General features: G+C 31.7%; 1 protein-coding gene across 1 annotated transcript in view; it reads left to right on the top strand.

The window, feature by feature from the left end:
• The window catches only part of LOC129226409 (signal transducer and activator of transcription 5B-like), a 112,172-nt gene that overhangs the window by 48,843 nt on the left and 39,621 nt on the right, over positions 1-23,708 (top strand). Inside the window, exons 5-14 of the mRNA XM_054861008.1 lie at positions 1,928-2,017; positions 3,337-3,429; positions 4,192-4,273; positions 11,076-11,191; positions 13,800-13,951; positions 15,158-15,319; positions 18,223-18,357; positions 19,657-19,704; positions 22,755-22,842; positions 23,612-23,653. Coding sequence (XP_054716983.1) covers positions 1,928-2,017; positions 3,337-3,429; positions 4,192-4,273; positions 11,076-11,191; positions 13,800-13,951; positions 15,158-15,319; positions 18,223-18,357; positions 19,657-19,704; positions 22,755-22,842; positions 23,612-23,653 — 1,008 coding nt within the window. The remainder of the gene's footprint in view (positions 1-1,927; positions 2,018-3,336; positions 3,430-4,191; positions 4,274-11,075; positions 11,192-13,799; positions 13,952-15,157; positions 15,320-18,222; positions 18,358-19,656; positions 19,705-22,754; positions 22,843-23,611; positions 23,654-23,708) is intronic.

Here is a 23,708-nt window from a genome sequence, read left to right as displayed (position 1 = left end):
TTCACTTTCAGATAAAAGGGATAAAAGATAGAGAAGTTTTTTTGAATAAAAAAAGTCTTTTTTTTACTTTTTGGTATACTAGGTACATACAAAGTTCAAGTGTCTGTAATTATTTTTAAAATATTAAAAAGCTTTTTGATGGTGAAAAAAAAAGGTTTTAAAGGTAATGCAAAAAACATTCAGATATATTCTAATCAGATTCTTGTGGATAAATGATTGAAACGAAAGAATGACATTTCAAGGACAGGTGTCGAAGGTTAGCTTAAAAGCGGAAGGGCACGGTGCCTTTCTAAAAAATCTTGAGAGAAACCTTTCTCTTTTCCTTTCAATGTTTCCAAACATATTATAAGAATATATTTTTAAAATTTCAATGTCGGAAAATTTCGAAAGAGAGTCGCCAGATTCCCCAATAGTAACGAAATGTAGTTTAAAATTGGGTCAAATATACTTCAGTTTTTAAATACTTCCAAATGATATCACTGACCCTCCTATTCTCTCAAACGTGACCAAAGTTAGTTTTGCATTTAAGTTGCATTTCTTAATAGTTCAAACTCTAAACGTTTTTGTAGAGAGCTCCCTATGCTGTTCCATTAATTTTACTAAGGGATAGCCTAAAATTGCATTTCTAAAACTTCCCATTTCAGAAAATTTCTGGGAAGAGCCCCCGACATTCCATTGCAAACAAAGACAGACTAAAATGGATTTCAATTTTGAAAACAAAAAAAAAAAAGTTAAGAAAACGAAATTGTGGGGGAACCCCTTGTTTTCTCTCTCCTTTAACGTTACCAAAAATTGTAAAATTGCCTTTTTTGACATCAACTTTGAAAAATCGTTTGGAAAAGAACTAGAACCCCGGGTATTGATTCTTTTCTTAGGCCTATATAGATCAACCAATTTCAAAAAATTTCCACGGGATTTACCTATTTCCTCATCTCCTTCCTCGTGTCCTTCCTATGTTGTCAGTATAGAAGCCTAAAGATGTGCCTTTTCAGGCTTATAACCATAAGTATCCTTTCAAGGCACATAAAAAAAAATGTCAGTGTTAGCTATATTTTACGTTTCGCAATTTTTTATTTTAGAACTTTAAATCTTGATTTAGGAACTTAAAGAAAAATAGGAACTAGTAGTAGTTTAATGTCTTTGCTCGACTAATTTACAGAAGTAGCCCAAAATATTCTTTTGCCGACTGGGCCAAAGTCAGCCAGTCCTCCCCTGGACACGTATAATAGTTTTTTTTCCCTTTTAGTACCAAGCATTTATATGAAAAAATAAGATGAAGTTTCATGAGGGTAAAATTATTCTATTTCTGAAATACATTTACACTGAAAAGAATAAAATAACAGATTTTTTTTTTTTTTAAATATCAAGTTTTTTTTTCATAATGCACTCAAAAGGACAAAATAACTTTTCTGTGTCAGAAAGGACTATTTAAAAATTCCTGTAGTTTTTGAAAATTCCAAGAAAATGACACCACAAACAAAGAAAAGTGCAGTTCCAGTCATTTCAAACCAAACTTTCCCAATAAGAAAAATATGCATGTTTCAACACTCAAAGTTATAATTGAAAGCTGGATAATGATAAGAAATTCTCTTCATGACTTGAGCCGCACTTTTCGTTTCTGGTGTCATTTTCTTGGAATTTTCGAAAACTACAGGAATTCTTAAATTGTCCTTTCTGGCCCAGAAAAGTTATTTTGTCCTTTTGAGTGCAATATGAAAAATGCTTGGTATTTTTTCAAAAATTCTGTTATTTCTTTTTTTTTTTCTTCTTATCTCTGGTTAGACTTCAAATCGATCACAGAACAGCTGAAAAAATTCAAAACTTAAAGAGCATTTAGATAGTTGTGAGGAATAAACAGTTTTATGAACTGTCAAAGTTCGAATTAGTGTTACACACTGCATATCTATTATTATTATTACTTTTATAGCAGAGGTACTCCAGTAACCCCAACCAGCTTGTGAGAATCATCAAGCACTGTTTACAAAACGAAATGCGTATCCTGCAGCAGGCTGAAGATGTGAGTATGATTTTTTCAAATTTTGAAACACATTAATATTTGAGATAGGAGAGAAGGGATGATTGAGATAGGAAAGAATTTTTTAAATTTAATTATTCTATAATGTATGAGGGTCATCTGGAAAGTAAAAAACGATTTTCTCTTTATAATAAATAAAAGTAAGGTTTCAAAAAAATTCTGGAAGTCTGTGGGGGACCTGCGTCCAGGAGATCCCATAGCACCTACAGCCTTAAAATGTTGTACAAAATTGCTTTGAGCCTCGGGGGTGAAAAACTATTTGCATATATTAATATTATATATTGTTGGAAAGGGTGGAATTTTCCAAGTTCTACGCAATTTGTTTCAGTGCTCTAACTTAAATACGGCGGGAGTTATTTACGTTTTTAGCTTGAACTTTTTTAGGCTTAGCTAAAATTTAGGCACTATTTTCTTCATTAAATCTATCAGTTAAAAGCAAAGGAATTGTCCTACAGTTTTCCTTTTGACGCCACTGGAAAGGGCGTTTTTTTTTTTTTTTTTGCTCCAGATCTAGCTCGACTTATGGTCGAGAAACTAATCTTCTATCTCCAAAGGAAAAAAAGTTACAAGCCGTTAAAAATCAAGTTGTAATAATCTCATCTGCATTAAAATTATTGATGTTTTTTATTTGGCGTTGCCATAGTTACGTCTTTTCAATTTGCATGTTTCTTCTTTCTTATTCACAAACTTTTAAGGGATTTGATCTTAACGGAAAATCTTAGGCTCAACTCAATTCAAGCCCTGAGCTAAAGAGCAAAATATATTACTAGAAACCACAAATATGAAAGCGACTTTTCCAACATACAAAACTGCGGTTTTGCAATGCTCAGGAGCCTTTTAGCTTTTATCGCTCTGCAAGTTGGTACAAATTAGTTTGCAACCCGGGGAAGAGGTGCTTTTTGTTCCAAGGGGAGCTCATAATGCGCTATTAATCTGTTTATTTTTAATTGACGATTTAAATCTTCAAATCAAATAAGATTGTGATGGGCGAGCATCAGTGAACATGGGCAGAACCCCCTAGTGTATAAAAACTTTAATAACTGATATAAAAAAGTAAATCTTTGTTTACTTACTAATTGATAATTAAGTTAATTTTCTACATAGTCACCGTTTAAATTTGAGCACTTGGCGTTCATTGTAACAGAATTTCACTGTATTGCTTTTTTCTGTTTCACTTTTAGTATTGATATTGAAATGACTAAGACTGAATTGATGAAAACTTAAAGATTTTCTTTTGCAAGCATTGCTTTTAGTCAGCAATTAATGTTGTTATTGATAATTAATATTGTTCTTTTCCCCAGTTTTGCCGAGGCTTAACTAGTCACATGCAAGTAGCCCATAATCATGTGCAAGAAATCAATTTAGCTCTTGACAAACTGCGAAACAGATACCAGGTATGATTTGATGCTGTATTTTTATGATCATTTCCAGTTTTTGCTACTTATGATAAGGCTCATCCAAAATACTGCCATTTGTATTGTGCTGCTACCAGTAAAATTATGAGTCCTCAAAATTTTTTAACAGTACTTAAAAAGCCTTTAATTTTCACTTTTAAAAATAAGCATGAAATTATTCCCAAAGCTTTGGAATGAAATGTAAGGACCTTGATTCCTTGTGTTTCTCTTTGAGTAAAAAAATGTGCTTTAGTTTTTTGTTTTTGTTTGCTGTTTGGAGTAGGTGCTTGTTTTAAGTATATGTCTAACAGTGATGAGAGTGAAATAGATGATTACTTTCAGTGTACAACTATGTTTGCCTGTGTATCATACAGCAGATAAGTTTTAACATTTTTTTTAAATTAAAATTTTACATTAAACTTAAATTTTTTTGTATGTTTTCATTTTTTATCATATTCTTCATTTTGTGAAACTAACTAGTTTTCAAACAGCAAAACTTGCTGTTTTTCCCCCTCCTTTTGCCCGTATACATAATGTAACTATACACACCCTGAATAAGAAAAAGACTCACTGGGGAGTAAATCTTGTACATTTTTCTCAGTAGGTAAAGGGTTAATGCAGAATGTAATATTATCATTTCACTCTTACAAATTGTAAAATTTGAAACAGTTATTTGTAGTTTGATCACTTTACATGATATTCAAATAGATGAAACTTCTTTAACATTCACATTTACCACTCTTTGTTTTGAATGTTTTTTAGGAAACTTCCAACGACTTACGACAAATGCAGCAAGGGCAAGAAGCTTTTGTTATTCAGTATCAAGAAAGCTCAAAGCGACAAGGTATATATATGTATTTTTTTCTCTCAATATTCATTTGATAATTTGTCTACATTTAATTTGCAACTTTAAAGTTGTTTTAATTGTATGTATGTCTTTCTTATACTGTTGAGATTGATAAATAAAATCACATACTTTATTTTTAAGTATGAAACAGCCTTAAAATTTAAGTTATGTTTTTGTTGGTACGTTATTTTCCATGGACTAAGTTTAAGTTTTCCCCTGTGCTTTGTTCATTGTGTTTTCTAGATTTTGTATTTGAGTTTGATAGTTTCCAGAATGTTTTACTTCAGTCCAAATTTCCTCATCATCTGCGAGCATGAAGTTACGATTACTTAAATATCTTTAAACTGAAATAAAGTCATTGATTTATATGTTTAAGAGCAAATTGCTAACTGTTCCCTATAGTAATTGGACTTGAATTTGATAAATTAATTCTACTTCATTCCACTTAAGTTCACCCATCTTTTGAGCTAAAAATATTTTTATCCAACTCAACCTACGTACACCTATTTGGTAAGTTTGAAAGAGCTTGCTCCTCCATTTTCTGTGCTTCTTGTAAATCTACAAAAATGGCAAAAGAACTTAATTTCAGGTTAAAACTTGTTTTAAATGCACAGTTTTGAGTGCTAAAATCTGTCCAGGGGTCTGGCCAGAGGATATTTGAGTCCGTTAACGGACCCTTCACAAAAATCCGATCAACCAAAATGGACCTTTCACAAAATCCCGATCAAACAAAACGGACCTTTCACAAAATCCCGATCAAATAAAACGGACCTTTCACAAAATCCCGATCAAACAAAACGGACCTTTCACAAAATCCCGATCAACCAAAATAGACCCTTCACAAAATTCTGATAAACAAGAATGGATCTTTCACAAATTGTTTTTTGAAGGAGCAAATCTGAAAGCAAAATAACGCATATTAAACCGATAATTTTTGGAACCTTTTTTAAAGTCAAATTAGAGGCATCAGCTTATACAGAATCTGCTAATTTTGTAAAGAAAAAAAAATCGGCACTCTTGTGATGCTCCTGCAAGCGATAAATTGCTACTGCCAAATAAATAGAATGCTTGTTGTTTGCTTCTTGGAAAGAAATTAACAGCTGGAAATAAGTTTGGTTTCAAATAATTTTGTTTGTTTTATCACAGCTAATTAACAGCGGTGTTGTTGTAAACTTTTCTGAAAAGGCGTTTGGTAAGCACTTTTCTCTCCCCCCCCCCCCCCCCCCCCCGCTATTGATTTAATAAACAATAATAATATACATCAGCGAAATGAACTTAGAACTGCAAAGGGATAGTAAAAGTGGGGAAAAAATGTGATCGCTTCAGATAGGGTTACCAACTTTAAAATTATCGCCATTTAGCATCTGGCGTTAAACCTTTATAATGACTAGATTAGAAAATATTCTCATCATTTTACCAGCTTGTCAATATTTGCGTTTCTATGGTGCGGTGCAATGTTCAACTGTTATTTTGGGAGAAAATTATATGGGTTTGATTTTTCGATGCTAACAAGGATGATTAACTTTAAGTAAACTGTTTTACTTGCCTTTTTTTTTCTTTAGATGTCTACATTTTGAAAAATACCTTTATCTTACCTATAAATCTTTTAACATCCGATATAAGAATCATATTTTGTTCTTTTTTCAAGCTAACTTCGTTTTATTAGGATGCAAATAAATGAAAAGTCTATTTTTGTTAGAACACGCACTTCAAGTTTTTAAAGCAAAATTCCATTTTCTTTTATGAGTCACAAAATTAAAATGCTAAATCAATGGTTTAATTTTATTTTTGCTTTAGCTGTGTCCACAGATATTAATGATATGTTTATCATAGGACTCTAAAATGCAATTTAAAAATAATTTTATCAAAAATATTTCTTTTACAAGCCGTTTTTATACCTTTGATGCCTTCACTTTGAGAATTGCGATCTCTTTGCATCCGCTATGGGATTCCGATTTTTTGAATTTTTGATGTTTATTACGCTTTGTTAAGAAGTAAACAAATAAAATCTCTTTTTATTTTTGTTAAAATCACGGAATTTATAAATTTTAAACGAAATTCTGTGCTTTTATCAGAGTGTCTTGGGTCAAAAAGTTAAATGCTGAACCCCCTCGTCTGAATTTTATTTATTTATTTATTTATTTATTTGTTACAATTATTTTAAATGCTGTACAGAAATATTTCTAGTATAATTTAACATAATGTAGTACGGTAGATAAATATTGCTACTTGAGGGAGCGATGCCGCCCCCCCCCCCCGCTAAATACTAGAAAAACACCTCAGAATAATATTCTCAACATAGAAGAGGAAAACACTCTACTTTAAGTTTAAATGATGTAGTTTGTGCCTGCTCTAAATTCTAAAATTTCGATTTAACAAATTTTTTTTTTATTTTTTTCGAAATTATTTTGTTTTTCACAAAATTAATTCACTTTTCACAAAATTATTTTATTTTTCACAAAAAACGAACCCTGTGAAAAATCCTGGACAGACCCCTGCTGTCAGTTCATCACCATTCAATTCTTTTGGCTCTGAACAAAAAGTGACATTATATCATCTTAAAAGCTTACCAAAGCATGGATTATTTAGTTGAAAATGTTCTGAACATTTTCTTCTCTCCACATCAATACCTAATAACTGTCTAGATAACCTGCCTAAAATCGTCAGATATCCTGCCTTTAAAGGTCTGAAATGGTGTGGCTGGATAGTTACCGGATAACCCGTGCATCCATATTACAAATCCTTGAATTTGTTAGCAATTAAATTTGAATCTTGGACTTCTTTGTTGCTGAATATCAAAGGATCCTTTAGTATTTGAGTTCTTTTACAGTTGTGATTAATCTTCAGTCTGTAACCTTTTGTCTATCCACACAAGAATCCATCTTATTGAGAAAGATGTTCTGGGTTCCTCTTCGGAAAAAATTTTCCTCTTTGTGATAGCACTTTACTGTCACCAAGACAGAACATCTAAATGCTTATATCTGTACCTCAGAGCCAGACAAACGTAAGTCACATTATGATAATTTTGCAGTAGAGCGAAAAAACAGAAAATAATGATTTTATTGCTTTGTTGCAAAGCTATTATATAAATTACGCTACAAAATATGACTGTTAATACTAAAAAAATATGTATACTTCATGTCTTGTTGGTTAATTTTTGCACAATTTTACAATTATTTATAAAATTCAAAAATAAATGATTCACTATATCAGAACTGGACTTACGTTATTGTAGTTTAACATCAAAAACAGTTCCGTACCTCAGGGCCATAATAACGTAAGTCACATAAATCTACTTTGTACGAGAGTAAAAACCAGGGTTGTGGGTTCGGATTGAAAATGACCAACTCCGACTCCGGGAATTTTAGAGCCTTAGTCTCCGACTCCTTTACTCCAAAATTATTTAGACTCCGATTCTGACTGACTCCGTAGCACAAGCAGAGTAGCGGACCCAGAGAGAAAATGATTAACTCCGATTTCCGAGTTTGTGATTTCAAACCTTCAAATCCCAGCTCCGAATCAGATTCCTTTACACCAAAATTAGACTCCGAATCTGCGTTCCTGGGGAAAACTGAGAGGAAGGATTTCATTTCCTCGTTGCATAGACAAAATATGAATGTTATCTTTAAAAAAAAAAATGTATGCTATACTCCTTATTGGTCTATTTCTGTACAATTTAACAATTATTTATAAAAATAAAGATTTAATGGCTCATTATATCAGAACTGAGCTTACATTATTGTATTTTTACACCAAACACTGTTTTAAAAGTAAACTGCAAATATTCATAGTAAAAGTTTAATGATACTTTTAATACAAAAAGTAATTGACAATTGAATTAGAATATATAAGCAGAACGCATTTAATTTTAAAATTTAGAAAAAAAAAAAAAAAAAAACTGAGATAGTCTATGAACTGCAGATGATCTTAGTCCAGAGCAGTTGAATCATCTTCAGGAAAGTTTCCTTCGTTTTCTCCAAAAGGAAGATTTTCAAAGTAAGGTCTATACTCTATAGGAATCCACTGCATCAAATTCATAAGGTCTCTGTATTTTTCATTACTTATCTTTTTTGTGGTTAGTCTTAATTTTGGAATTGTCTTTGGCATAACAACCCCTTTCTTCTCATTTATTTCTTTTTAATTCAACTGCTTTAAAGGATTCATTGGCAAAGCTGGTCTTATAATACAATTTGCTGTCTCCTTTTTGAAGCTGCAACCAAAAGGCGTTAGATATCAAAAATGGCTCTTTATTAGTGTTTGTCTTTCTTGAAACAGAAGGATCTTCTTTGCTCCTCAAATAAAGAAAATCTAAAAAGTCTTCAAGACCCATCCTTCTTACAAGAAACAGGTTTTTTCTTGAACACTAACTAATAAAATTAAGCCTAATAATTTGTAGTGTAGATAGTGTAGTTTTTTAAAAATGTTTTTTAGTTCGCTCTATATAACACTAGGTTTTCCATCAACTTCCATGTGAGTGTGTCCAGCAAGTAGAAACTTGTGGTTTATTTCATTTTAAAGTAGAAATTTTTTCTAATATCCATATGTACATGAACACCATATTGATATTCCTATTTTGGCCACTGCAATTATCAGTCCATACCGTTAAGTTTTCTGCTGGATTTTCAGAATTTTGAAGTTCTTCATTTGCCCATGTGAATATATATATATATAAGCATGATACAATTTCTTTCCCTCCTTGCCCGGCTGTCACTTCATCCCAAATCATACGCCAAGTTTTGTCGGTGGTTGTGTCAAGAATAGTACTATTTAATGTCCAGAGTTTTCTTGAGTAAAAACTTTGAGAGTTCTTCAAGTCTGGAGTAGGAAGACATTTTCGGAGATCAGACATAACGACTCTCCAGCCATTATTAGCACGGTCTTTTTGTTTATCTTCTCTTTTTAACTCATACCTGAGTGAAACTTCTTCCAAGTGCTTTTCTTTTTTAACTTTAATTTCGTTGCATTTTTCCATAGTTGTTTCATTTTTTAATTCACAATCTAATTCGTCACAAATATCACAAGTGCCGTTGTCTGGCAAGTGGAAAGACAAATTGAAGTCTTCATTGAAAACTTTTGAATAGACCCACTTTTTCTCTGGCTTATTTTTTGATTTCTCGCATTCATTGACGTATAGCAAGTACATTTCGGAAATGTTTAGGTGGTTGCCCACATATTTACGTTTGGATCTTTCCCTGCTTCATACACTGGAAACTTTGAAATATGTGCTTCGATTATTTCTAATCTATCATTTGTTACTTTATTTACAGGAATACGCTTGCCTCTCTGGTCTGGTATCACCAACGTAGATTCGCTGGCATTTTCTAATGCGACTCTCATAAAGGTTTCAGAAATAGATAGTGTATTGAGAAAGAATGTTTTGCAAACTACTTCTTCCCTGTTGCTAAAATTTAAAACAAATGTACGGCTTTAGGTTTTGCTTCCCTTCGTGCCATCTCTTTTACGTTTTCTTGCAACAGGCTTAGTTTTCATGCTTGAAAGTACAAATTGTCTTTTAGAATCCCAGCTCCTTTCATGGTTCCAATAGTCAGTAAATTTTTACTCTCTGTTCCTCTGTAAATCTCCGACAGCATTTTTTGGACATTTATCATTGCAGGGGCACTTAATTAATTTTTCATTGGTGACAAAATTTTTTGTGTTAACGTAAGCTTTTCTGTTCAGCCTTAGAATAGGCTTATATTTTTTTTCTATTTTTTTTTTTTTTTCATTTCTTACTCTTTTCCTCCCTTTCCCTTTATTTTGATTTTCAACTTTTTCATTCTCCTCACTATCCGAGGAACTATAAGGGACCAGAGAAACTGCATTTGCTCTGTCATTTAAAGGCATACCTGATATCGTAGTAGAAATATCAGAACTTGACGATTCACTTAGTAAGCTTGTTCTTGAAGAAAACGTTGAAGGATCATTCGACTGCATTCTATCCGGACAATGATCATTGTTTATTGCAAATGAATCAGCATACAACAAAAAACTCATCGCAGTATCTTTTAATGCTTCACTTTTAAAAATAATAGAATAAAACACTCAATAACTGTTTAAAAAACAGACACTTGCATTTTAATATTCCAAGCACATAAACAAATCTCGCTCTTGGCAAAACATGTTGACAAAATATTAAAAGTTTAAATCTATGCAGACGATAAATTAAGAACTTATGCAATTGAATAATTCTGTTTAATTATTATTTTTTTAACCAATATTATTTCGTTAATAATAGACGACATTTTTCACAACATGCATAAAGCAATAATTCAAGCCATATGTTATTAAGTGGACTTACGTTTTTCTGGTTCAAACAAAGGTGGGACTTACGCTGTTATAGCACCGGTTAAATTATGAAGGAACTTTTTTTTAAAAATTTCGTTGTCATGGCTCAATGTGGAATAAGATTATACATACAATGCAGTAATAAACTGAAAATTGCCATTTTTGGACTTACGTTAGTCTGGTTCTGAGGTACAGATATTGGGGGCTTCTCTGCTTTCAACCTTCTTGCCTGCTTTCAACCTTCTTTGCTGTCTAGCTCTTTTTCTGATATCCCTTTGTCTAGTGGTGTTGTCATTCCCAAAAGGGTTGATATTGCTTCGTTGTGGATTTTTTTTTTTTTTGCAATGGAAATAGACTGAAATAAAGACTGATGATCTTTTCTATGGGATACAGATCACTGAACTAGTTGATTGAAAAAATTCCCACACTTATTTTTATGTTCTTTGCTTGCTGTTAACATAATTCCTGGAAGGAAAAAAATAATCCTTATCTCTATAATTACATTCAAATATAGCCCAGCTTCAACAAATGAGTGGGAATCCAGAAATGGTAGCCCGACTCCAACATGAAAAAGACATGTTTGACAATGCTTTGAGACAGAAAGTACAAGATCTCGTCCATCTCAGAATGGTAAGTATTGCTCCTCTTTCCATTTCTACATTTTTGGCAGCCATTCAACATTGTTCCTATTTTCCTTAGCATATAAGTTTTACACTATAGAAATTGACAATGCCCGAATGAAGCTCCAACGTATGGTTCAGCATTGTTAGCGGTTGGTGGAGAGCCAAAAATGTTGAATCTCCTCGAAAATAAGAAGGATAGTAAATGTGATTAGTAAATCAAGGCTTTCATAATGTGCTCCTTATCTGAATGTCAGTAAAGCATCAGTTTTCAATTAAAACTTGTTTCCTATTTTAAACTATTGACTGCAGAAAAAACTTTTCGACAGCACTTGATTGCAGCAACCTATGCTTCTCTTGTTTTCAATCGGTTTTAAATTGAACTCTTTCCAATTGTCATCAATCCTGAGCTGCACAGCAAAAGTAATTTATTGATATTCAATTTGTAACAAATACATTCAGTGAGTTTGATATGATTGAGATACTTAATAATATTTCAAACTGCAGAAGGGAAAGTCTATAATCTTGCTGCCAGGCAGGGAAATAATTGCAGAATCAAGATGTGATACTTTATACGCAGTCTTTGCAATGACTGTTTTGGAAAATTGAGTGCCTAAAAATTATTATATCCATAAAAGGCAAATTACTTTTTGTAGAATGATATAAAAAATCAAATGTCAAGTTTTTCCAGCTCTTAATTGAATTATGAACTAAATAAATAAATAAAATTAGCAACTGATTTCCATCATGTGAAAGTAAAGCATCTGATACACTTTTTGATCAAATTAATATTTATTATAGATTTGCTTTAGGATTGATGGTAAAAATCTTTCACCTTGGGATGGTGTTATTTTGTCTTTAAAATATTTTTGTCATTTAAACTTAACACAAAAAATTTATGCCATAAATATTTTATGAAAACAAAAGTTGCTTCTATGATAGAGCAAAAAGCACTGCTTAACTATGTTAGCAAGTCTTAGGCTACCTAATAGCAACTGGTCCCAGTTAACACCTGGAGTGATCTTCTATCCTCTAGAAAGTGAAGCTGTAACACTGATCTGTCTTTTTATTGGTCATGACTGTTGACCATATTTGCACTGGCTCAAGTTGCATGATTTTCTCTGCTTTACTTTTAAAAAATTGTGCTAATTTTTTTTCTTTTTTGATACAATCAGTTATAACTCTTGCAAAAGATACCTTATAAAATAGACAAATTGCTTGCCTATGCTTACTAAAGATCAAAATATTATGCATATAATTTTACAAATACAAACTAAATAAAACTATGTGATGATTTAAAAATGTTAAATATGGAGAATCAAATTCATTTGTATAATGTATGTGTTGATTTTTTTCCTTTTAAATTAATAATATTGCCACTTAAATATGGCTTGATGTTGCTACACCGAGGCAAATGTTTAGTTGGTTGTGCTACACGGTGTTCCAAAAATAACTGATACATTTGAAAAATTAATAAAAACTAAACAGGCAGAGATAGAAATAAACTGTTCGTTGCATTATGCTTGGGTCAACAGTAAGTTTTCAAACAGGCAAAAATTCAATATTAGTTACAATGTTAATCAACAGATGGCGCTGCAGATATTTTAAAAGGTGTAAAAGAAAGCACAATCTGTAAGATCGGCAAAATGACCGATATATTTGAAAAATTAATAAAAACTAAACGGGCAGCATTGGTTTTTCAAATATACCAGTCATTTCGGCAATCTTACAGGCAGCCTTTTTTTTTTCATACCCTTCAAATACTTGCAGCACCATCTGTTGAGGAACATTGTAACTAAATTTGAAAGTTTGTCCCAAGCATAATGCAGCAAACGGTATATTTCTATCCCTGCCTGTTTAGTTTTTATTGATTTTTTAACTGTATCAGTCATTTTTTGAATATCTTGTACAAACGCAAGAGAAAAATAATAGGTTGTAGGAAGTTTGGTATGTGATACTTCTCTGTCTGATGCCAGACTATACAGGGAAGCTGTACTGTCCTTCAAAAATATATTTATTTTTAACTGGTTCTGTATTATAGGTTCCAGTATTGAATTAATTGTAAAACTCTTTTTGTCCTTCCCTACACCACTGGCTGAAACCTAACACATTTTACTAAACCTATATTCGAGGCAAACCTAAGCTGGCAACACTGTGGAGGCTACACTGACCCTGATCACAATTATGTCCCTACCAGGTTAGGTTTGCCCCAACTAAAATTCTTTCATACCAGAAATATAGTTTTGCGGCCTGTTGGTATCCCTCACTTTTTTTCTGATTATGTTGGCTAATACAGTGAATGCAATTGTAAAAACTAATGCTATTCAAGTCAGTATGTTTCATTTCACAATTAATTAAAAAAATAAATGTGCCGTTGCCTTATTTCTTTATTTTCTGTGTCTTTGGCTTTATTTGAGTTCACCAGTTATTCTCCATTATTTTTACATTTGAAACAAAACCTTTCAAACTGGTAATTTTATTTTATTAGGTTCTTGTTCACTTGAAAATTGAAACTTCCTGCCTTAAAATAGCATGTTTCGTCATTTTCTCTCACTCAATCAAGGGGGTTTATTTTATGTGCAAAAACAATAAGATGCTTTCTTTTTTTTACTTATCAGAATCTGGTCGACACTTTTCATAAAATGATATTGGAGCTGACTGAAATCCAAAAAAGAATTCTAGACATAGAGTTAATTCGATGGAAACGAGGACAGCAGCTTGCCGGTAATGGTGTCACTTTTGAAGACAACTTGAATCAAATCCAAGATTGGTAACTTATTTTACATTTTTTTAATCTTGTACATTCCTATTCGTGTGACTTCCAACTGAGACGTATAATCAGTGTAAATTCAAAGTATTATGAACATAACTAGGAAATACAAATAAAAAATATGCAGTGGTTAAGACGTTCTAGACCAGCAGTTAAGAAAAGTTTCCTTTCATAAAAAAGGAAACAACACAATAACAGAAAGCAAATATCCTATACAACATCTTTTACTTGTATTTTGTGGTACTTTTTGTTACTTTTCTATGATTTTTTAGCAATGTTTACTGCTTCCGTACAATTATTACAGTAATTGCTTATCTTATTCTTAACATTGAATTTTTTTTGTAGCAGTGCTTTAATACAAAGTAAAGTTTTATTTATACATTTATTTTATCATTATTTTTTTTAATTTCATTTTCTGAAAAAGAAAAAAAAACAAAGTTAATTCCATATTATTTTAGTCTTATGTATTTAATGTCTTTGAGTTGAAAGTTTTTTTTTTTTTTTTGGAAAAAAAGAAAGAAAATAGGAAAAAATCTCACCTGTCCCTAAAATTATTCACATGTTTTTAACAATCTGTAATACAACAGATTTTTTTTTTTTTTTTTTTTTTGCAACGCAAAAAAAATAAAAAATAAGAAGGAAGATTAAATACAAAGGGAGAAAAAATCACTGATCACAGAATTTTTTTCATCCTGTCTGTGGATCAAAAAAGGTTTAGAAACGCTGTTCTAAGTCTAAAGTGAAATCAGTTGTATGAACAATCTAATGATATCTGAGAGTTGTTGCTAAATTTTCCCATCAACTTAAATAATGAAATATTAATTTTAAAAAAATTCTCTTGCAATTAAATTAATATGTCTCCAAAATTTGTCAGTTTGCAAGAGGGAAATCTTTCTAACAGCTTGTTCATTCATACTTTAAATCAGGTTTGAATGAATTGTTAAATCAAAGCCAATAAGAAAAATGTTTAGAAATGATAAAATTGGTAAAATAACTAAAAATTTGAAAAGTAATGCAAATAGCAATAGTAATTGTTTCCAGTTTGGCTAGTTTTGTTGATTAAAAGTGTTCCTCTGTTTCATATTTTGGGTGTTTTCTCACTCTGCATTGTATTGTTTTGATTTTGTAAATTGATGTAAGTCGATTATTCAATACTCTGTTATTTAAGTTATACTCCGTTACTGTAAGAGATAAATATAATTTCAGGTGTGAAGCTCTGGCTGAAATAATCTGGAAAATTCGCCAACAGATTAGACAGGTTGAAACTCTCTGTGGCCAAGTGCCGCTTAATGTACCAGGCAATGTGATGGAGAAGATCACTGTGCTCAATACTCAAATCACAAACCTCCTCTCATCTCTGGTCACTAGGTAACAAATATTATTCATCTCTTTATGTTTTCAATTCCCTGTAAAGTGCTAAGTGTTTCTTTTTAATTTATGTGGAATTGCCAACTGCTCCTTATTTTGCTAAGTTTCTTCACAAAAAGTGGAACTCCTCAACTTCACAAATAGTTATTTTGCTAAATATTTCTCAACAAAATTCATTATGCAATGGTTTTAAAGAAATCAAATGCTTAGCTAAAGTTGCAGAAAATGTTTACTATCAAATTTTTTTCGCCAAAGAAGACTTGCAGAATGCCAAAAAAAAAAGCCACTTGTTCTTCCTTTATATCAGGGGTTTCCAAGCTATGGCCATTAAACAAAGGCCAAAAGTGACCCGTGAACATCTAAAATCAACCCCGTGGCAGTAGTTCAGATATAATAACTATCAGGATAAAAATTAATATCAATCCTTAAAATATTTAATACCATAAGGCAATTCAACTCTTGAATTCTGTTTGAATCTAACTCAAATAAAAAATAATTATAATTTTAGTTTTTCTTTTCATTAAAAATTAATTATAATTCATAATATCCTCATTATATTTTATTTGCTCATGGAAAAAGTTGAGGATTTTGTTTCTGTTTTCCAATTTAGGTATTTTTTAAGCTTGAAATTAACTGATTTCATCAGGCAGCTTTAAATCTGTCACTCTCATTTGGTTCATGATGGAAAATTGAACCCAGGGGTTGATCTAGGTTTTAATTTTTGAGTCCACATTTTGTGAAAAAAAAGGAAATTTTTGTGATCTCTTTTCTTTTTGTGAAAAAAAGGACTATTTTTTTTGGGCATTTTTTTTCTATTTTTTTATGAAAAAAAAAAACCTGTTATAATGTATACAACATGTTTTGTTTAGCTATCTCTAGTGTAATCTGACATCCCTTTGTCCTTAAGAACTTCCCTGGGAATGACTTGGAAGCTTAGAAAAAAAAACCCTCTAGCTCAGCTTTTTTTTTTTTTTTTTTTTTTTTACAAATTCTTTGCTTTCTGACAAATTGATTGAATTAACTGAGCTTAAAAGAGATGAAAGCTCCGTTTTTGGGAATGAAATTTTGTGAAGTGGCCACTTTCATTATAGAGAATTTTGTAAAGGGGCCGCCAAGTGGACCTATTTTGCATCTGAATCTACCCCTGAAACCTGAAGCTTTTCATTTGGCTACCATCCATATTTGCATTAATGTCAAAGACAATAGATTATTTATTCTGTTTTCCATATTTGCATTCAACTCTTTTAACTTTGCTGTCAGATAACTTGATTTTAGGCATTGCCAAAGAATAGCAGGTAATTTCTTTTTGACAAAAATTATATGCTATATTTCTTAGTACTTTAATGTTAAGTACTTTAATGTTTTAAGTTAAGTGTCTTAGTACTTTAATATCTAAAGATTATTGGCCACTCCTGGCTGCTTGTCACTATGGAAAGAGACCAGTAGAGACTTAGATAGAAAACTGAAGACTCAGAATGACTTCCTTCAGGGAGTTTTGCGGCTAAAAGACGCATCACATTTAAACTTCAAACCAGAGTGTCTTGTTCCCTTGCAGAACCCAACAGCTTCAGTACCAGTTCAAATTAATCTCGGACTCTGTCAAAGTGTTTTAAAAGACAATGTGGACCCTTCCATACTTAGATCCCTGGCCCTTGAAGTATTGGGAACTTGCTTCCCCGAACCTGAGTGGCTACGGATATACACAGATGGGTCCGTTCTGCCTGATAGCGAAAACACAGGTGCCGGAGTTTACTCTGAGCTGTTCTCATTTTATGTCCCTGTGGGACAAGGTACTGCGTTTGACGGAGCGGTTGCTGCGATCTCTACTACAGCCTTAGCTCAGCTTCACTGCCACCTAGACAATTTCAAAAGAGCAGTAGTACTTTCCGATTCTAGAGCTGCCCTAATGGCTATTGTATCTGATAACAGCCCCTTGACACATAACATTCTGGATTGTCGTCATCACCTTCAGAATCTAGGTACTCTCAAGAAATCTATCGTCCTCCAATGGGTTCCTGCCCACTGTGGGGTACCTGGTAACGGGATTGCAGATTACCTGGCCAAAAAGGGCGCTCTGGTTATGCCTTGTATTCCCCGACCAATGCCTTTCTGCCGTATTAAAAAACTTGTTAAGGATGCAGTTAGGACCCATGCACAACACGAACTTATTACCCTCGTACTCAGTAAAAACTGTAGAGATGCTGTTCTGATGTTCTGATGTTGCCTAATGGCCCAAGATGCAGAGCAGTTGTGGAATTCCGCCTGGCCACCGGCCATGACTGCCTGTGAAAACATCTTAGAATCAGAATTGTTCCTTCTCCTTCTTGTAATCTGTGGCTCTGGAGAAGACATGGACCGTGCCCACCTACTGCAATGTACCGCGCTTCTCAAAACCTCCCTCGTTGGGCGCCATTGGGAGACTAGAGACAATATGGATTAATGAACTTTGCTGCTATATTTTTTGTTCTCTGTTCCTCTTCTCTTTTTTTCTTTCATGTACTTATCATATTGTAACTGTTCACAATCTGCCATTGGAAATAAAAACTTTAATGTGAAACCTTAATGTTGACTTTAATGTTAAAACTTATGACTGTTTTTTTTTATTTATTAATTTACTTTTAGCTATATCCTTCCCGTAATCAAAGCTGTTGGTGACATAATTTTGCTTTTTATAGAACTAGAAGGAAAATGTAATTGATAAACAACTCATTAAAATATTTCTAACATTTCCTTTATACATGGTTATTTCTTTGTTAAATATATCATAAAATATTTTTAAAATTCTCAAATTTTGTGCTACTAAACACTTTTAAAAAGAACTTAATGATGTGAATATAATATTTTGATTAATGTATTAGTAAACAATATACATAATTACATTAAGTATCATTTTTGCCTTTTAGCACTTTTATTATTGAAAAACAACCACCACAAGTCATGAAAACCAACACAAGGTTTACTGCCACGGTCAGGCTTCTAGTCGGATCTCAGCTGAGCGTACACATGACTCCTCCTCAAGTAAAAGCAACAATTATAAGGTAAGATGACCAAAGAAAACTCTCTCTTTCTATTATCAGTGTATTGCTGTTGATGCAGCTTCAAAAATGAAAACAAGAATAATTATTGCATTTTGAGGCTATATTGCCCCCAAATGCATTTAATATTCTATAAATCCCATATAACAAGAAATGTATATTATATCTGAATTTTGATTTCCTGTAGAAAATAGGCAAGTGATTAAAATAAATCTAAATTTCTACTGATGAACAGTAAAATTACTATATTTTTTATGTTTTAACCATTGCAAAGGTTTTTTTCTTTTCTCATCAGGTCAATAAAATTCAAAATGTTTTTTGGAAATTTATTTGTTTATTTATTTTTATTTACTATATTTTTCAGATGGTAAATCTGCACTTTTTGAGCAGTTTTTCTCAAAAATAATATTGTCCAACATTTGTCATTAGACCAGAAATCCAAACAAGTTTTATAAGTTTATAAAATTAAATTGGCCTTCAAAATACCAGAAAATTCTGTAGCTATTTTTTTTTCTTGCATTTTTAAGAACCGCGAAATTTAATCACTGGACATTTTGATTGTTGGTGATAGATGTTTTCTTCTGTTATTCTTTACATTTTCATTCAGGCACTAGCAATATTATTTTTTTAGGTACCTATTTACTTTCAATAAAACCAAGAGTTTCTTCCTGTTTTCTCAGCTGCATACAATCTACTGGGTTTCACTCTCCATGTTGTAAAATAACACCATGTTATCTAAGCTCTGATCACAGTTAACAATTTGCTGAAGGCAGAAAATACCCTTTTTTCCTCATCAATCTTCATGCAAAAAAAGTATGATGATTATGCAAATGGAGATCTTAGTAATAGTTTAATTATTGAGTAGTGTGAAATTGTTTGTAAAGTTATATATACATGAAATATACTGCCAGCTCAGTCAATCCCAGCCGAGTACTGCAGTTTCATGCTTATTAGCACTCATCAGCCCAGCATAGGAGTGACTGAGCTGGAGGTGGAAGCCTAGATTGCCAAACAAACTGGTAGCTAATATAGAATTAGCAGTGACCAGACGAGTGACCGAAACAATGGTTCGGTTCAACTCAAATATTGAAGGCAAGGCAGGTATATTCAGTAAGTTAACTTACTGAATATACCTGCAAACTTACTGAATAAAAGTTATATAGTGTTTTTGAAGTTGTAGCTCAGGAAATACTTATTTTTCCATTTTTACAATTGAATTCTCATTGCTTATTATCCATCTGCTTATTATTTTTATGCTTATTTATCATTTTATGGTGTTAAACAATTGTGTCCATTTTTTAGTGAAGTTCAAGCAATTGCCCTTCTAAAAAATGATAAAGTTGGACCTGGGTAAGTTCAGCTATTTTCAGAATAAATTTTTGTGCAACAATTCGTGAAAGCTGTAAGCTGAAAAGGAAAGTGAATGTTTTATAAAATACTATTTGCATTAGAGAAAGGTTTTCATAGTGTGAAATTTCTGCAGCTATTGTCAGAAATCATGACACAGACGTGGAGGAGTGTACCACATGATTAGTTAAATTTATTTCTTTGCCAGATATTTTTTAAAAAAAGAGGCTTTTGTATTTGGGCATTACTGAGTTTACTTAACTTTGAAATCAATTCAACACACTGAAACAAATTATACATTGGCAAAACTATGAACAGGCCAAGTTTACCAAACCAAGTTTTTCTTATTTACAAAAAGTCTTTAAGTTTCTCAAAAGTAGTAGCTCTAATAGACAGGATTATTAAACTAAGAGTATTTTGTTATACCTCTAGTTGGGAAGTAAAATGTTCAACTGTTTTTGTGAAATAACAGGGTGACGACAGATCAGGGAAATCAGGGGAGATCAGGGAAAAGTCAGGGAACTTTATTAATCAGGGAAATATCAGGGAATTTCGAAAAAAATAACAAAAAATCAGGGAAAACTGATTTTATGAAGAAAACTTTTTTTTTTTTTTTGCTTTACAAAATTAAGCAAAATTCCCGCCAACTATCCCTTCAAAAAAAAAAAGTAAAAGTAATCAGGTGCGGTTATACACTGTATATTTGTGCATCTTTTTTCCTCAACGTCAAAGTATTCAATCTTACTTATTAACCACAGGATGAACTTCCTAAGATTGCTTCTGTGTCTGCTAGGTTGTTTATTTTACCTAGCTTGAAATTTCCTTTCACGCTTTCAATGTGACGTGAAATAAACAACCATACAAGCAAAAGGAAGCCTTCATTAATGCCTTTGCTCCTTTGTCTTTATTCCATTGTCTCGAAGTGATTAGCGTACTGTAATCACGATTTCAAGGAGAAATCTTTGGTTTTTAAATTAATGCTGATAAAAGCTTAAAAGTAATTACTTCTTCGCATTTTTAATTTAATTGCTAAAATTGAACTTTTAATCAAAAAACTTAGTTTTTTGCCGTTATACTATTTGCTGTCGCCGCAGATTATAAAGGTTTTCTTTTCTTCAGACTTAAATGATTCTTTTATTTTATAACCAAGTTGTATTCTTCTTTTATATATTTTGAAATTAATTGCTTTTTTTTTTTGTTTTTTTTTCCTTGCATTTCAAAGTTGTTTGTTACAAAAGCAATCTAAGATTTTTTTCGTTACATACTGAAATCATTTGAAATAGAGTTAACTTGTGTACTTAAGTAAATATCTTTATTTTTTTATTGTTAAAATGCTGTATTCATTCATTAAAACCTATGTTCTTGATTAGAGAAAAGCCCCCTATGAATGGATTTCAAAATATTTAATCTGTTTTGCATAAATATGTCAATTAGTTATATAAGAATAACTTCATTACTTCTATTCTTTCATTATTACTTGTTATTCTTGCAACAATTATTGTACAGTTTGAAAATTTAGTTCAAAATAATTTCAATTACTTTTTAGTTCTATCATAAATACATATATGTTTTTAAGAGTGATTTAAATAGTTTCTTAAAATTCTTATGCTAAGTGGCTTCTGGAAGTAAAGTATTTTTTTTTTAAATTTTCTATAATCTTTCCATGTAGAAAAATTTAACATACTGTTTTGCAGTTTTTCTCCCCAAAAAAATTGACTTGATGTGTTTTTTTTTACCATTTTGTTAAAAAAGTAGCATCTTTTTAAAATATATCTTTAGTTCAACAACTTAAAATGTTAAAAATACTGCATTTTCTACGAACATACAATGGATTTCAAGTAGAGCAAGGAAAAGAAACCATTATCATTGGTAACGTAAATCAGGGAAATTTGGTGAACTTAATCAGGGAAATCAGGGAACTTTTTTTCACAGTTCCTGTCGCCACCCTGAATAAAGTCTCATTTTGTTTTAAAGCATCAGTTAAAAGTTAGAATCTTTTAATGATTGAGATTTCAAATCTTTTGATAAGAGCTTGAATTTTTTTAATGCATTTTTTTCTCATAATTTGCAATCTTCAAAATCCTTTCACAACATCATCAGTGGAAAATTCGTGAAAATTAGTTCCATATTTTTCGACACATGAAATGGTATGATACATTAAGTATTCATGTTGATGAAAAAATACCATAGAAATTCAAATCTGTTGCGCGAAGAAGTATGCTTTGTTGCACCATGTATAAACTTCTATAATATGTCATAGCAGATTGGCAAGTATTTCTAATTGATGCTAAAGTGGTCTACATTATAACGGAGATAACACTTTTGCCCAATGGTAATGCTTACCCTTTACTTTTTTTTATTTCCATTTTCTGGAAAATGAAGAAGGATTATGATTAAATCTCCATTAACAGACATTTTCAAATTGCGAAAAAAATTTTGAAGCTTCTAACTTTAGACCATTCTATAATTCAATCTGAAATGTTAACACTCAAAATAATAGAGTTATTCTATCAAGAAAAAAAAAACTCTTATGACCAAACGGCACAACCTTGAGGGTTACAGATTTGGACAAAATTCTAGCTGTAGGTTCCACTAGATATGAGCAAAGGGGCTATGCTGGTTTGACTGCATAAGCCCTAGTTTCTCTGCAACGAGAGTCCAAATATGATAGTTTGGACCCAGAAGTGTACTTAGTGAATTGCGACTCTCTGAGTTAAAATAAAATGTAAAAGGAAGGGTTTGACTTTAAAAGAACACATTGATGTTGTGAGAGATAATCTTTATGTATAAATGGCTACTTCTGTATGTATGTATGTACGTATATATGTGTGGGGTGCTGAAACTAAGGCATGAGAAGAATGTAAAATTTCAACATTTCCCTATTGTTGGTGTGGAATCCGAAAAATGTTTCTTCAAATAACTTAAAATATCATTCCTGCTGATAGTGCACTTTACTTTTCCATGGCAGTCTACTACTCAATGTATTATTTCAGTGGTTTCTATTAGAATATTGGTATTCAAATATATCCTTATCTCTATTTTTCTAATTTTAGTGAAGCAAGTGGTGAAATATTGAATAATATTGGTACAATGGAATACCAGCAGTCTAACAGACAGCTTAGTGTAAGCTTTCGAAACATGGTAAGGATCATTAATTTTTATGAGAGTGTTTTTAAACTCATTATGAAAAACTTGTGCGAAAACATTTCCATCAAACTAATTTAATTTTCAGAGCATAAAATTTTTAAAGATTTGAAAGGCTACAATTTTTTTTTTTTTTTTTTTGTTAACATAGTTCTTAATTTCTTAACTTATGTCGCTTTCAGCTGAAATGGTGCTGACAAAATATTGATTATTATTTAAGGGTATTGGTAATGCTTATTTAAAAAGCTAAAAAGCGAAGATGTAAAAAACAAGCAAAAATGAAAAACACATACTGAATATGTGTATAAAGATCAGTTTTTGAATTTGCTGATGTTTGTTTTCGGTTTGTCACAAGGTAAGATGTTTATGTTTTTACTTTATGTATTACTGTCTGTTACCTATGTAGAAAATCTTATTCTATTATACATGATGTTTGCATCTATGTATAGAAGGGAGTTGTTGCCTAAATTAACGTTAAAGACACTTTGTTTTGGAATACGTCCCTGCAGTGTATACGACTGGGTAGCTTATCCAATAACTTTTCTTACTTAGTACTATGTACTTAGTCATTGTTGTAAAAGACATAGCAGCTTATATCCACCCAAAAATTTTGATAAAAATTTGTATTTTCCGCGGCAACAATTTGATAATTTTGTTTATGGAAATTCTGAAAACCATTTTCAATTTCATTACTTTTTTGTTTTTGTCGCACATTTCATTGCAGCATCAATTAGGCTTCTTAATTTTTCCCTTTCTTTGTTCTTAGCAACTGCGCAAAATTAAAAGAGCAGAGAAAAAGGGAACTGAGGTAAAAATTGTTTTGTATCACAATAGTTTTTAAACTTAACTTAAACAAGATCAAA

This window comes from Uloborus diversus, chromosome 7 (assembly GCF_026930045.1).
Source record: "Uloborus diversus isolate 005 chromosome 7, Udiv.v.3.1, whole genome shotgun sequence".
NCBI classification, from domain to species: domain Eukaryota; kingdom Metazoa; phylum Arthropoda; class Arachnida; order Araneae; family Uloboridae; genus Uloborus; species Uloborus diversus.
This window is presented reverse-complemented; position numbering and strand designations above follow the sequence as displayed.